Below are 16,613 nucleotides of genomic sequence, written 5' to 3'. Positions count from 1 at the left end.
TTCCAGCTGTTATCTTAAAATACTGTGTTGCAAAGAAAAGCAAATTTATTCATCAATTACATTGTAATCAGATCTTTAACCATGTCATTTGATGTCTTTGTCATTTACAGAGAGTCGATGTCTTACTCTCATGATTTTTCAAGTATGTTTCATCTTTAGGGAGATTCATGGAAAGGACTTTTGATACTTACACTAAAATTCAGGTTTCTGATAAACCTTCAGATCATACCATTAAACTAGGTGAGGATTTGCAGAACTCATAGGAAAAATTGGATTCAAACTAAGAAAAAGATCAAGATCAACAAAACTCCAAAACATGGGACAAAATAAATTGATAAGGATGGTTATAATTTTTATGACTTTTTATTTGAAATTATTACTTTTTTAAATCTTGGTTTTCAGATATAGGTAATTTTTTTTCTTTGAAGCTAGCTATGACCTATAGCAAATTAGTAAATTACACTTTTGAAACCAAGATTCAAGCATTTACCTTTTCCACCCTACTGATCCCTTCAGAATTTGGAAACTATCAGTGAGTATTCCTATTTTCATGGCCATGAAATTATTCGCATAAGTTCAATAAGAATCTTTTCTCATTATAATAGAACTCAATTGCAAACACTGATTATATTACCAAGGTTTTGAGTACAATGTCATGTTTGAGAAAGCTGTGCATAGTCTCAGACATGACCAGACAGCTTCAAAGAACAAAGATGAAATCATGGAGTCTCCTCAGGAAAACTGGCCTGGTGTGCTGTTCACAGGGTTCCCAGCAGCCTTACCAGGAAGACCTGTGCATTTAGATTCCTCGCTTTTGCTGTGCGATTAATTAAAGGAAATGAAAAAAAATAAGTACCTCAATTTATAACCAGGACATTATGTGTACAGGAAAAGACACCATCAAAAGGACTCTTTACAACCAAGATGGAAAGGACCCTATCAGGTACTTTTAACCAATAGATGTGCAGGGACAGAAAATTTGATGTTAGAAATTACTAAAAAGTGCCCTTGGTGGAGTGGCTCAGTGGATTGAGTGCCAACTTGTGAGCCAAAAGGTCGCTAGTTGGATTTCCAGTCATGGCACATGCCTGGGTTACCAGCCAGTGCCCTGGTTGGGGGCATAAGAGAGGCAACCAATCGATGTGTCTCTCACACATCAATGTTTCCCTCCCTCTCTTTCTCCGTCCCCTCCCCCCTCTCTAAGGGTAAATAAATAGGGTTTTTTTAAAAAAAAAAAAAACATTACTAGCAAGTGAAGCAGACAGCACCTGTTGTGGCCAGCTAACCCACAGGACAGCCTGTGGCCAGGACTGTATAATCTACACCTTCATTTTTCCTTTTTCCTCTCTTCAGTTTCTTCCTATCTCACAAATAATATGAAAGGCCATCAACTCATTGTAGTAGTTATTGTTTCCTTTTCCACCTTGATTTCTGCACAGAAAGAGAACTCAGCATTGGCATCATCTTTAAACCTACTTCACAGGTCAAAACATGCAACAGGCTGCACACACAGCTACCAAATGCCTGGCAACGCCAACCCCAGCAAAGGTTCCAGATTTGGAAGAATGCTTTTTCCTTGGGCAGGTGTTGCAATGAATACATACATAATTAGAAATGTATTGAAAACCTTAAGGGATATCACTGGAGCTACCACCAAAGCAATAACCAGTCAGGAAAAATGTTTCAGGTCCCTTGCATGGGTTGTGTCAGGTAACTGAATTGCTCCAGACCATACCCTAGCTGAACAAGGTAGAGTCTGCCTGGTTGTTAATGCCTCTTGTTGTACTCGGGAAAATGTCTCTGGTGAAGTAGAGATGGAACTAGATAAAATCCAGGCACAAATAGGATGGGTAAAGACAGTGCCCACTAACACCTCACGGCTCTTTGGTATCTCTATCTGGCTGCCCTCCGGTGTTGCCTCCTGGCTCTCACTTATTCTTCAAAAAGGACTTAATATTTTGTTTGTTATTTTAAGCATTTTTCCTATTATAAAACTTTGTTTTTCATAGCTCAATATTACAAAGAGACCCCTAGGATATTGGCACTCAGCGCTGTAAGATAATCACTAAGGCATAGGAGACTTCATTTGAGAAATTCCAAGAGACCACAGAAGATGTTTGCCCAGAAAACAAACCCACTTTTCTTCCCAGGTGAAACATGACATTCCCGGAAAGAACTTTCCCGGAGACAAGGGACCACTGATGCTTTTAATAACCAGTCATCAGTGTAACTTTCTTGATTACTTTCCAGGAAAGATCTCAATCAAAAGGGGGAAATGTAAAAAATAATATACCCAGAGTCCCTTTAAAATGGAGTTGAAGATTCCATCCAGAGTAACTCTTAGCACATCTTACTCTCAAACCTCTGGAATGTTAAAATTTAGCAAAATGACCCTTGGATGGGGCCTAAAGCAGCACTGTATTCCAACTAGGGGTGAAAATTAAATTATTCTCTAGAATGAGCATCACTACATTAGCTTATCCACACCTACAGAAATTCTTTCCTTAGCTTATTAACACCCACAGAAAGGACTTCCTTCGATTCACGTAATTGTTCCCCTTCCCTTTCTCCTAAATACCCTTGCCTTCACAAAGACTAACATTTAGTCCTCCACACTCCCAGAATGAGAAGGTACTTGTTGAAATAGCAGCGCCATTTTCGAAAATAAATTCCATTTCTCTCCATACCTGAGTGTAATATATGTGCAACCTTGCTACACAAAGCACGTTATAATTTAGCTGCTACTTACCTACCTAGCCTTCACCCCTCACCCCCTCCTGCCTATAGGCCCTTGCTACCTAGGCTGCCTCTCACCTCACACATGCTGTTTCTTCTACACTGAGCCCTCTTCTTATCTTCATCTGGTTAAGCCCTACACACTCTTAATATGATAGGGGACCCTCCCCCAAGAAAGAAAAAATGGAATCATCTTCTGGAGGGCAGGCCCCTTGTAGTACAGGCTTCCACCACTAGGTGAGTGCTACCAGCTGGTATTGTTGTGAGAGGCTGCATTCAGCTACAGTGAAATTATTTTGAAAGACTCCTGCAATATGTTTGCCCATTTCATGATGGGTGATTTATGAGCACACCTGCTCATACCATGCTGAGTGTTCAGCAGTTTTTGCCTAAAAACGGCATGACCCTTGTGCCCCACCCCCTGCATTCACCCAATCTCCCCAAGTGACTTTTTTTTGTTTCCCCAGATGAAAAAGTCCTCAAAGGGAAATGATTTGCCAATGTGGAAGAGGTGAAACAAAAAACAGCAGAAGCACTAAAAGGCATCACAATTGATGAGTTCAAAAACTGTTTTGAGCAGTGGGAAAAAATGTCTCAACAGGTATACTGCATCAAATAGAGAGTACTTTGAAGATGACTGAAGTTTAAACATGTAAGAATACACAATTTTTTATAAATAAAGCGCCCCCCTTACATATCACCTTGGAATCACTCCCTCCAAAAAACTAATCCTTCAAGCTCTAGTCACATACCTCTCCTAGCCACATACCTGTCAGGTCCCATGACAGCCTACACTTCCATATTCTGGCACATATGTGTAATGTAGACATCAAATGACCTATTAGTCTACTGGACTAGTCTCAGTGAGGGAAGGGATACTGACCGACACCGTCTCCAAAGTACTTACATGACTCCCTGGGCATAAAGAAAACACTTGACCTGCTAAGTTCAACTACAATGTCTTTAAGAAGAACAAACTGTCACAGCATGCAGATCATGGGCCCATAGTCACCCTTGTAGCTCATAAGGTTTATGATCCATGACAATTTTAAGACTGGATCTCAATTTCTCTGACTTAGAACTAGGAGAGACACTTTACCACTCTTACAGGGATTCTTTCTCAGATAAGAGATGGAAATTTATTGCAAGCAAGATCAGAAAGAATTAATTCTCAATAAATGATACAGTAAGTACATAAGAGAGGGTGCATAAGTAGTGAAAGAGAAAGTGAAAAAACTCATTCAGCCCTGACCAGTGTGGCTCAGTCAGCTAGGCATCGTTTTGGAAAGTGAAGTCACCAGTTTGATTCCCAGTCAGGGTACATGCCCAGGTTGCAGGCTGGGTCCACAATCGGTGTGTGCGAGAGGTCTCCAACAGGGGTAGTTTTTCTATCTCACATCAATGTTTCTCTCCCTCTCTCCCTCCCTTTACCCCTCTCTAAAAATAAATAAATAAATCTTCTAAAAAACCCAATCAAAGCTTACCTTTGCAATTAATATCAGCAATTACTTCATTCTTTTTCATGGTTTCTAACAGCTGTCTTACTTCTTCAGCATTGCCATTTCTGGCATGATGAAGAAGCTGTTGTTCGGTTTCTGTGTTCATTTCTACACCAAAACAAAACAAAACTGCTTTTATCTAAGAACATAATTAGCTTTTAAATACTACCTGCTAATACAAAAAGGGGAAAGAATACTCTTTATTTTGCAGCTAGACACAACAACTAGTTCAATCAGTTGCAGGATTAGAACTTGACTCTGACAGGCGGCTTGCCCTTTAGTATTATTACTAAAGAAGCACACTAGACATTGGGGCAAGTTTCCTGATCTTCGAAGCCTGTTTCCTCATCTGCAAAATACAACGAATTTCATGAGCTGTTATAAAATTATGTCTATAAAAGCATTCTGTCAAATACATGTATTTTACAAATAGTTATTACAATTACTAAAGTAAAAATATGGCCATTCAAATAAAAATATTAAAGACTGAAATGTAAATTAACACATTCAAAACCTGCATATAAAAAAAATACTGAATAAAAAAAATAAAGTTTGATAAGGACCTTGACATGGCCATTACAAGTAAGTTTTTTCCTTTTCATATTTTCTTATAAACTCCAAAACAAATATTGACTACACAGAAATATAAAGCATATATGTCAAAATGTTATGAATAGCAATTCCCAAAAGAAATACTAACTCATTAATATTCAAATAAATAGAAATAAATCAAACAAAAGTATGGGTTTTTGCCTACCATATTAGCAAAAAAAAAAAAAAAAAGAGTTAAACACACAGTGCCTTCATGGACAGGAAAAGTACACACAATTTTTCATTTGTTGCTGGAAAAGAGGCAACTATTTGACATTTTTTAAATTCCATAACACACAGCGCCGAGGGAAAATTCCAGGAAGATGGCAGCATAGGCAACACCAGGACTCTCTCTCCAGCTAGACAACAAATGCCCCAGGAGCTGTCCAATGCGCACTGAGCTAGTACCAGTTGGAGCAGAAGATTGCTGTCCTGGGCTAGATCTCAAAAGATGAGAGTTTTCAGTGTATCAATTGCTGGTCCACCTATAGGGGTAAAACCCCCTCCCTGGGAGAAGATCAACATTTAAGGGGACAGAGGCCAGTGGCTTAAGATCTGGTAGAAAGGACTAAGTGTAAAAGCGGGGACAAAAGAGGGTGGCAGCACTGAAACCAAGAGAGGGGAGTGTAGAAGAGGGCCAGATGGCTGTGAAATACAGAAGAAAGGGCAAGAACAAGCACAACCTGCAAATGGCTATTGATAGGGCAAGCAGAAAGCCACTGATGGACTCCAGAATTCTTTCAGAGGAAATGGCAGTGACAGAAAAGATCTGGGGAAATCGGGAAGTGAAAGTGGGTAACAGGGAAAGAGTACACCAGACTCCTTTAATGCAACTTAGTTCTGAAGAGCTGGTGATAGTTTCACTTTTGGAAATTAGATAACTGGGCATGTTTACAGTCTGTGGAACAAGAACCAAAAGAAAGTAAACACCTGCAATACAGGAGAAAGGATGGATGAGGGAGGGATCAAACAAGGAGGTCCTAGAGGAGACTTAAACAGGCAGATGAAAAGCCCAAGATGGCTACCATTTTCCTAAGAAAAGAAACAGATTCTTAGGTACCTTAACAGGAGAGAGGCTCTTACCACAAGATAGGATGCGTGGGAGGGGGTGCTTGAGTAACAGAAATAAAGATTGTTTTTATTTTAAAATTAAGAGGGGAACAAGGCCAGGGCACATACTGAGGTTGTGGGTTCGATCCCTGGTTAGGTCACCTGCCGGAGGCAACTGACTGATGCGTGTCTGTCTGTCTCTCTCCCACCGTCGTCCTTCCTCTCTCTCTAAAAAACAATGAAAAATATGTCCCTCAGTGAGAATTTTTTTTTAAATTTCACCAAGACAGAAAAATAAAACTTCTGTTGCTCTATGCCTAAATCCCACATGTATCCATTTTTAACACAGACACCTGTTTGATTACAAAATCCTCTTAAAGCAATTTGGATATTCTCTCCTTTTCAAAGCAATTGAACACCTTATCTAACTAAGTTAGTCTATCTGCAGACTGAGCCAATTTTAAAGGTTTTCCAACTGTAAAACTTGGGACTGACTCCAACGAGCACTACCTCAAAAACACATTCTAAAATGCAAACAGACACTGTCGATTCTTTTCCGGTATCAATTCCTACGACTTCTGAAAGGAGTGGCAGGGGCAGGAAGGGACTGACATTTTCTCCCACCTCCCCTCACAAGCAAGGTATTACATCGTGTATACATGTAAAACTTAGTTCTATGAACAATGATCTTTTTGAAGCAGAAACAGTAAAACTACATTTTTATAGCAAACTAATTTCCCAGTGACTCAAACACCATCGAAATAACGCAACTCCAAAAATACCTGTCATTTTAAAACTGAGTAAACATTCCGAAATGATATCAGTAAAATAAAGTGATCCTTATGTTCTTTTAGCTATGCTACAAATAAATTACTAAGAAAATGTTCTAAACCAAGGCATCAAAACATTCATCATCATTTCTTTCTTCATCCAAGAAGCACCATAACTAAAGGTCCTCTACTGTCTCTGCAGACCTGAATATTCAGAATATACACTAGTATCTGAAACCTCATTACTTCGTGGGCATCTAGGAAGCCAGCAGGATCTGGGAAGGTTTCCAACATGATAGCCACAAGAAGCTATGGTACCCACATCACCACCAGGTCAACGTCATGGATAGGTTCTGCGACTTTAAATGAAATGACATAAAGAAAACCAATTTTACCATAGGATCATTGATAGAAACAAGAGTTAAGTTATGAGGTGTCTCACTGTTATAATGAAATGTTATTTAAGGACATGCTGTATGACCTTCTCTGTCTCTACTACCATGCAAGGAGGTAAATCAATAAACACTTGATTGAGAGTCTACCACATTCCAGGTATTGTCCTAAACTTTGATGACTATCAATAAATAAAACCAGGCCTTCCACTAAGAAAACTTATGATGTAAGGAAGATAAGCGTACAAATAAATTACTATCCACATTTCTCAAAAGGTCTCATTTGCCCTCTTTACCACCACCCTCACCCTTTAATAAACCCTCACCACATCTATTTTTTGCCACATGTCAATCTGTAGGTATTCATGTGGTCATGTCTTTGGCTCTGCCTACACTACACTGCAAACTGGGTTTGAAATGGGTCCCATACAACATTCCCAGCACCTAGCAAGCTGCTTAAAACACAGTAAGCAATCAAGTATTAATTAAATGGGCAGATGCACAAATGGATGAATGAATGTGGACTTACTGGGTTGGCTAAAAAGTTTGTTTTTTTCCATAGATGGCTCCCGTAGTGCTTAGTTGTCTTCAACTTCATTCAAAACAATTGTTAGGCTGCATCGTGACAGCCATCATATCAGCATATATTTTAAAAACTTATCAAATTGGTGAATTTTTGTGCAGCCATTTTAATACTGAAGATGGAAGAAGGTACTCAACATTTTTCACATTTATTATTTCAAGAAAGGTAAAAATGAAACTGAAATGCAAAAAAAGATTTGTGCAGTGTATGGAAAAGGTCATCTGAATGATTGAATGTGTCAAAAATGGTTTGCAAAGTTTCTTCGTACTACTGACATTTTGGCCAAATAGTTCTTTGCTGTGGGGCTGTCTGATGCATTGGAAGATGTTTAGCAGCACCCCTGGCCTCTGCCCACTAGAAGCCAATAGCAGGAGATAGCCAACATACTCAAAATATCCAAATCAATCAAGTTATTGGTGAAATTAAAAAATGTGTCTTACTTTACAGAAAAAAAACTAAATGGACTTTTTGGCCCACCCAATAGCTCCTCAAGAACAAAGCCATCAAGCTTCCCTATAGGAAGGCCTAAAGGTAACACATTTGTTATAAGTGAAAATAAAATTAATGAAGTTTTTTTATATGCCACAAGAAATAAATTAATACCAAAAAAGGAGAAACTTTATAAATATACACTCTACGAGTATTTGGCATTAAGGCTACTATTTAATTTGATGTATCTTAAACTATTTAGTCTCTAAACAACAGTTACCTGTAGAAAAAAATACAAAATAAAATAATCCAAATGTACGTATTGACAGATTTTTTTAAAACATTCTTAAAAATCATGGGAGCTTGTTTCAGAAAAGAGTTTTTGTCTCTGATGTTCAAGCCAAAAGAAAAAGACAAACAATCCCTTAATGCCACTGACCAGAATGGCTCTGAGCCAAACCCTATCAGTACATACAGTATTTTTCATGATCACTTTATATGTATTTTTTTCCAACTGCTCTTTTCACATTCGTGCAATTCCAAGCTGTTTTCAGATTAATTAGTAAGATTTTAATGTCCAAGAGAATGTTTCCAAGGAAATAACTAAACAAAAAGCATTTTGAGCTGCCAAAACTGGGAGACTAGAGACCATGTTGCCTTATGTTTCCTCTCCTCCAAGGTCCACTAAGGAAGCTAGACTTCTAATTTTAAATTGTGTGCAAAGCAAATTCATATTTTGTTATTTTATAAACATTGCAGATTATCTAATTAAAGTAGTACCCATACTTGATTGCTGGGGGAGGGGGGTTTTAGAGGACTAAATGGTAACAAAAAATATATAATATAAAGAATATATATATAAATAAAGTAGTACCCATACTTGATAGTCCATGCCACTAAATCCTCATTCAATACAGTGGATAAATTCTGTGGTCCTAAACAACTCTGAGATCTTGGCAGAGCCTCTAAAATGTGTAGTTTAAAGGGCTATCATAACTTGTTAAATCTGGTCAGGGGTCTATTATTTTATAATTTGAACTGCTACTTTACTATTCAAGTTTAACTTTTGTAGAATCAAATTAGAAAATCTCTATAAAAGTCAACAATAAAATTCAACAATCAGAATTATTTCACCCAAGTACCATAAATTCAAAATATTAAATGTATCCTTTGAGTTCTTAAAGGTACTTGAAAAGTTAAAATTCAAGGAAATTCAGACTAACTTTATTAAATAATACATATTACATCTAACTAGACTTGAAAACATCAGGAAAATATAGAAGTTCCTTAAAAATTAAACACATAACTAAAATATGACCAACAATTCCACTTCTAGCTGTATACCCAAAGAACTGAAAGGAGGGACTCAAACAGATGTTCACACACCCGTGTTCACAGCAGCACTGTTCACAACCAGCAAGAGGTAGAGGGAACCTAAGTGCCCAGTGATAGATAAGTAGCAAAACATGTTATATACATACGATGGGTTGTTATTCAAATTCTGATATATGCTACAACATAGATGGACCCTGTGCATATTTTGCTACGTGAAATAAGCCATACACAAAAAGACAGACATATTATTCCACTTATACGAGGTATCCAGAGTAGAAAAATTCATATAAAGACAATAGTTACTAGAAAAAGCTGGAGGAGGAAGGAACGGGGAGTTGGTGTTTAATGGAGGCAGAGTTTCTGTTTGGGATGATGAAAAGTTCTAAAGGTGGAGGGTGGTGATGGTTGCACAACAATGTCAATGTACTTAATGCCACTAAATAATATACTTTAAAATGGTTGAAAAGGTAATTTGATGTCATATATATTTTACCACAATAAAAAAAAATTCAGGACTTCTGGTCAAGATGGCAGCATAGGCAGACATGGCTCACCTCTTTGCACAACCACAACAAAATTACAACTAAAATATACAACCATTGCTCAGAACTGGGAAATTGAGTTGAATGGAAGTCTGACAACTACACAACTAAAGAAATCATATCCATCCAGACTGGCAGAAGGGGCACAACATGGAGAGGGCTGGTCCCACACCCACATGTACTGGATAAAAATTCAGGAGGAATATCTCGGGGGTGAGTAGTCCCAGCCCCATACCAGTCTCCCCAGCCCAGGATTCCAGTGCCAGGAATAAGTCCCCACAATTTCTGGCTGCAAAAACCAGCTTGGATTGAGTCAGTGAAAGAAACTGATAAAGTCCCAAGCAGTTCCTCCTAAAGAACCCATACACAGACTCACCTAATCACACTCACTCCCACTGGGTGCCAGAGCCTGGGAAGCAGCTTGAAGGACACTAGTGGCACCACCCAGAAAAGCCCAGAGTCAGCATCCCTAGTGGACAGCTACAGACCACATCAGAGCACCAGCACTCTGCCCCCACACATCTGATCCTCCACAGAGGTTGGAGGTTGGTAGTAAGTGGTCACAGCCAATCCTTGCAGCTGACTGGCCTGGGTAAATCCCTCCCATTGACCTGCCAACAGCAACCAAGGCTCAACTACAAGAGGAGGGTGTACTCAGCCCACAAAAAGAGCTCACCTCCAGTACCCAGCTTGGGTGATAGAGAAGGTTGTGCCACTGGACCCTATAGGACACACCTACTATATTAGGCCACACTACCAAAGCACAGAGTGAAAGCAGCTCTACCTAATACATAGGAACAAACACAGGGAGGCTGCCAAAATGAGACAAAGAAACATGGCCTAAATAATAGATCAAAACTCCAGAAAAAGAGCTGAATGAAATGGAGATAAGCAATCTATTAGATGCAGAGTTCAAAACACTGTTTATAAGATGCTCAAGGAACTTGGTGAGGACCTCAGCAGCATAAAAAAGATCCAGTCAGAAACGAAGCATATACTAATTAAAAATTTACAGGGAAACATCAGTAGAGTGGATGAAGCTGAAAATCAAATAAATGATTTGGAACATAAGGAAGCAAAAAACAACCAATCAGAACAACAAGAAAAAAAGAGACTCCAACAAAATGAGGATAGTGTAAGCAGCTTGTGGGACAACTGTAAGCAATCCAACATTGTTCCACAGGGGTGCCAGAAAAAGACAAAGAGCAAGAAATTGGAAATCTATTTGAAAAATTAATGAAAGAAAATTTCCCTAATTTGGTGAAGGAAATAGACATGCAACTCCAGGGAGCACAGAGAGTCCCAAACAAGATGGATGCAAAGAGGCCCATACCAAGACACACCAATTAAACTGCCACCAGTTAAAGATAAAGAGATGGGAGGGGGGCTGTGGGAGAATGGGTGAGAGGTGAGGGGATTAAATATACAAATAGGTAGCCCTGGGGATGTAAAGTACAGTATAGGAAAGGGAGTAGTCCGAGAACTTACACATATGACCTGTGGGCATGAACAAGGGAGTGAGGACTGCTTGAGGGACTGAGGGCTGCTGGGTGCAGGGGAGCAAAGGGGGAAAATCAAGACAACTGTAATAGCATAATCAATAAAATGTAATTTGAAAAAAAAAGTCAGGAAGTATTGGGTATATTGCTCTTACAATCGCCAAATAGCTTTGTACTATTAACAAAGCCAAAAAGAGCCTAATTATTCAAAAATCGTTATACTTATATGTTGTGATTATTTTTTAATTCTCAGATACTGATTTTACCTTTGGTATTACACTGAAATAAGATTTGAAACACACTGTATACTGGAAGTTTAAATTGTGAGAAAAATTAAATGCATTTATAAACAAATACCTACATATTTTTTAAAGATTTACTTATTCTTAGACAGAGGGGAAAGGAGGGAGAAAGAGAGGGAATGAAACATAAATGTGTGGTTGCCTCTCAAGCACCTTACACCAGGGACCTGGCCAGCAACCCAGGCATGTGCCCTGACTGGGTAACAAACAGGTGACACCTTGGTTCACAGGCCAGCACTCAATCCACTAGCCACACCAGTGAAGACACAAATATGTATATTTCACAAATTAAGCTTAAAAATTTTTTTAAATCTATAGTGTGCTTGGTTAGCACTGCATTCCAAAGCAGCAACTAGCTGCTCACTGTAGTGGGGTTTTCCGATATTATGCTGTTAATATGAGGAAAATATTAAAAATTAAAATAACTATGTAAAATCATGGCAACAGCAAAAACATAAATTTTGTTCTCAATCATATCTGTTCCTAAAAAAACAGTAAGTCCTCTAACAGGTGTGTGGGTGTATACACACATCACATATGTGTATACATAAAAAACTAGGACATTTATGATAACACAATTTAATGCACTTTGTTTTAGAAATTCTACTTTAGTAGACAGATTCATATTTAATGCTGATTTTAGAAATGAAGAAACTGAAAAGTACAAAGGTAAATTTACTTGCTGAGTGTTGTATGACAGTAAAGCCACAATTAGAATCTAGAACTTTTGATCAGGAGGTGAAATAATATCACTGCTATATATTTCATAAAACTCAAACCAGCCTCTAAAATTAGAAGCCACTGATCCTAGTTTTTGTTCATGAATGAGCACCGAGGAAGCTGACTCTGAACTATGACTTAAACCCATTTTAAGAACCTTTATTTACTAACTAAAATGAGATATCCAAAACACGACAATTTAAGGAGAACAACAGCAAATTATAAAGTTTATTTTAGGAAACACTCATTCTTTCTTTTAAAAATAAACAATTAAATTAAAAATCATTTATTTTTTAATTCAGTGCAACTTTTCTTCTAGTTTCCTTGAAGAGACTTTGTGCCCAGATTAAAAGCATCATTTCCAATGGGTTAGAATTGTGTGTTTCATACTACAGTTAATAAACCATTGAAGTCATGGTAAAAATGCATATACCAAGTTATTCACTTTGCATTTGACATTTTTACATTACCTTCTCTTTCACATTCAGTACATAGCCACACTGACTGGATGCCATACCTACAGTAAAAAACAATCCTACTTGCTGGACAGTTACCTTTCACCTTTTTTCAGGTGAAAATTCTAATATTTGTCAAAACTGGTGAAAATTAAATAAGCTTCATGGTTTGCTTTATGAAACTCTTTAACCTTAGGTTGCTATACATTTTTATCTGCTTCAACAACCAATAACTCTTAGACACACCCCTGACTTCGATTTCAACCTGATTCTGAAAACTATTAACTACTGTTTTAAACAGGTGGTATCAATAAAAGCAAAGGGCAGAAAAGTACACAAATTACATAAATCTACTTTTGGGTAATAAAAATACTAAGAAAGTTAAATGTTACATTTTAATGATAAAAGTCATTAAATTTTAGACAATATGTATTTAAATGTTTCCCATTTTTATTTCACATTTGAAAACTATCTTCCAAACTAATATATAATACTGACCAGTTACACACCATATATCTGTAAGTTTCTCTTTAAAGGAAGTCTTTAAACAATGAAGTAAAAACCATGTGGTTACTTTCCACTGTCATATGATAGGAAAATGTAAAGGTAAAGGACTGCTTTCACTATATAGCAATTTCCTATTGCCAGCTGATGAATCCAAGAACTCAGATACAGTAAGTGACCTATTATAACCTCTTATTACAAGAATTAAAACTATGTCTTTTTGTTGTTGTTGTTGTTGTTGTTGTTAAAACTATTTCTTATATTTGCCTGCCTTATTAGTGGGCGAGGTCAGGTAAAGTAAGGAAAAATCCAACATTTCTAGGAATCAAAACATAGCACTATGATCATCAACATATGCCATACAGAATTCATAACTATCTTTCTGAAACCTCATTAATGAATTCTGATGAAATGATATAAGCTGGTGCCTACTCTGCTAACAACCGACCTCTTTCTAGAATGGGAAAGAATTTACTAGTTATCAATAAAGTTCTGATTACCATCAGGCTTGGCCTGAAAAAACTGACAAGGTTCACAACCACTTCAAAAGTCTCACACGCACTTGCTCCCTTAGTCTCTCTTTTCCATGTGTTACTAATTAAGCTGATTTCTACTTTCTACAGACCACCATTCTCAGTGACTACATATAATGTACAAAACTCACCTTCTATCAATATCAAGAGGCAAGAAATCGCCACAACAGTTACAATTTATAAATGTGACACAGATGTATCTCTACATCAAATAAAGACACAGGGCAAATTATTTAATTTAATAGACATTGCACTATGTCATTGCTCAAGAGAAACTGGCTGTATTCTTCTACTTAATTGTTAGTTGTAAACAAGTTATCATTTCGTTTGTTTTAGGAGAAAGAGTAGGGAGCAATGTTTTCACACAAGTAACATCTACTTGCTCTGAATTAACAGGTGTAAATACTACTGGAATAATACCTGCAAGATAGCCGCCTCCAGGGACAAAGGATTAAGCCACCACCACACATTTCTGCTGATAAACAAGGAGACATTTAGTAAGTGTCATCTGATAAACAGACTTTGGCAAAACCCTGTACTGAGTGAGATAAGACAACTGTTCCAGATAAATCTACTCAACTTACAGCAGTTAATTCCTAATTTTAATATCAGTTGCTCAATACTGCCAGAGAGTTGCTCTGCCTGGGAGAAAAGACAAAAATGATAGTCACCATTTAAAAAGGAATGTTACTAACAGTTTTCTCCCATTTCCCCTGTAAATTGTAAATACAGTCCATAGTTTAGAACTAGTAAATGCAAAGACTGTGGATTTTGTAACTATTCTATAATTAATACAGAGATCTTAAATTTTCACCTGGGTAATTCAGAAAATAAACCTACTAAACTGGCTAGGAAAATTTTACTGTACCATGGTTAGAATGCAAACACCACTGACCCTAAAACAAACCAAAACAACAACAACAAAGTATTTTCCAAATGATGGCTGAAGAGGTCAGGCTTTCCAAACTCTATATCCATAATGCATCAACTATCATACAATGCTAAGGCTTAAGTTTTCAGGGAAAACCCGTCACTGATTTTAAAGCTGATTTAATTATATTACTAACTATCCACAAAAGACTAACAGCTAAATTTGCAACATTCAGCCTTGATTAATCTAAACTGGTATCAAAATACCAACAGTTCTACTTCACAATGCAGTCTGCATAACGCCACAATGCTGGCAACTTAAAACTAACATTAACAAAATCAGGACAACCCTGCCAATCAATACGGCCACCAAGTTAATGACTCTTTTCTATTGTGCTGCTGCAGTCTTTCATATTGTTTCTCAATCCCTTTGAGTCTTTCATGCTTGTCGAATTAACCACTCCGTACACTGTGAGAACAGTCACATGAACAGCTCGTGACTTCCACTGCCAATCAGTCCTCCTCAGGCTAGTATGATACTAAAAGTTACGATGCACACATCCAAGTACTACAGAAAAAGCACGCAGCTGATGACTTGGTAGGGAACGCATGTGGCACCAGCTCCAAGTCGTAGCACCACGAGTGGAAGTGCACAACTGCCAACATCTTGCTACTTTAAAAGTAGCTTCCTAACTTCCTAGCAGCTCAGAAGCAGCCAGCTACCGTCAGGAAGCCTAACCCAGTCTTGGAGCCCAGCACCTTTATGCCAGTGCTCTGACCATCCACAGGGACTCGCGGGAGACCAGCACGCTCCCCCTTCCTGGCGCAGACAGACCTCCCCCCAGCACAAGGCAGGGTGGAACCCGCCCGCCCAGGAACTGGCCTCGGAAACTGACCTACGCTGTCACCCGAACTACCAGGGCTCCCGGTGTGGGGACCACGACCGCAGGCTTCCTGTCTGCTCGCCCCACGTCGATGAAGCAGAAGTCAACTCGCTCGCACTCTCCAGGACTCAAGGCCCCGGGAAGACACAGGCTCCCGAATCCCAGCGCCAGGCACCGGGTGGAGGGAGAGGTAGCTGAACATCGTTCCGCGGGGTGGTGGCTCCGCCCCTCCCCGCAGCCAGCTCCACCAGCGCGCGCTCCCGCGCCTGTGTAATTTGCGCAGGGCTTGTGAGGCACGTGACCTGCTCGCAGCCCTGCGGTGCGCGTGCTCCCGAGGCCCCGCCCCCGAGACGGCACGCCACGCCCCTCGTCCGCTCCAGTCCCTCCTGGACCACTGAAGCCATGTCCAGGCTTTGCCAACGGCTGAGAGGCGGAGCAAAGCCTCCGCGCTCCTCCCAAGATACTCCGACTTGAAAGAAGCGACCGTCCCTTCGCGAAGGACACGGAGGAGTGGTGGCGGGGTGAGGCTGGCTCGCCTCACCCCCCGTCAAGCCTAGACAAATACAAACACCGGGTTAATGCTCTGGAAATTTGTTATTAAACAGATACATCACCCAGCTGCCCAGATTTGTTTTCTGCTTTGGTTGCGACTTTACCCATGGGAATTTAATGGGCAGTGTAAATTAACTACGCCCTTTTTCTCTCACACAACAAAGGATGGACTTAACGTTCCTTAGAGCTCTCCCCGGTCCAAGGTAGATATGAGCGAGGGATGCTTGAGGAGATACGTATTTACAAAATGTTCTTCACTTCCTCCCCCTCCCCCGTCAAATCTTTATTATAAAGAGTCCACCACCTCTTCAGTCTCGATGCACAAGAAGTCTGGCTAAAGGAGTTAAGACAGTCTATAATGCGCAGG

At 39.1% G+C, this 16,613-nt stretch overlaps 1 protein-coding gene across 2 annotated transcripts in view; it reads right to left on the bottom strand.

Moving 5' to 3' along the window:
- Positions 1-15,948, bottom strand: part of OSBPL1A (oxysterol binding protein like 1A) — a 208,100-nt gene extending 192,152 nt beyond the window's left edge. Inside the window, exons 1-2 of one of the 2 annotated variants that reach the window (XM_028523968.2) lie at positions 15,707-15,948; positions 4,221-4,343 (exon numbers count right to left, since the gene is read on the bottom strand). In XM_028523968.2, the coding sequence (XP_028379769.1) occupies positions 4,221-4,341 (121 nt within the window). In that variant the 5' untranslated portion in view covers positions 4,342-4,343; positions 15,707-15,948. Of the gene's footprint in view, positions 1-4,220; positions 4,346-6,004; positions 6,020-15,706 lie in introns of those variants that run through there. The other variant, XM_036009197.1, reaches the window with a different exon arrangement.
- Positions 15,949-16,613: the final 665 nt, after the last annotated feature.

This window comes from Phyllostomus discolor, chromosome 9, assembly GCF_004126475.2.
Source record: "Phyllostomus discolor isolate MPI-MPIP mPhyDis1 chromosome 9, mPhyDis1.pri.v3, whole genome shotgun sequence".
Classification (NCBI taxonomy): Eukaryota; Metazoa; Chordata; class Mammalia; order Chiroptera; family Phyllostomidae; genus Phyllostomus; species Phyllostomus discolor.
This window is presented reverse-complemented; position numbering and strand designations above follow the sequence as displayed.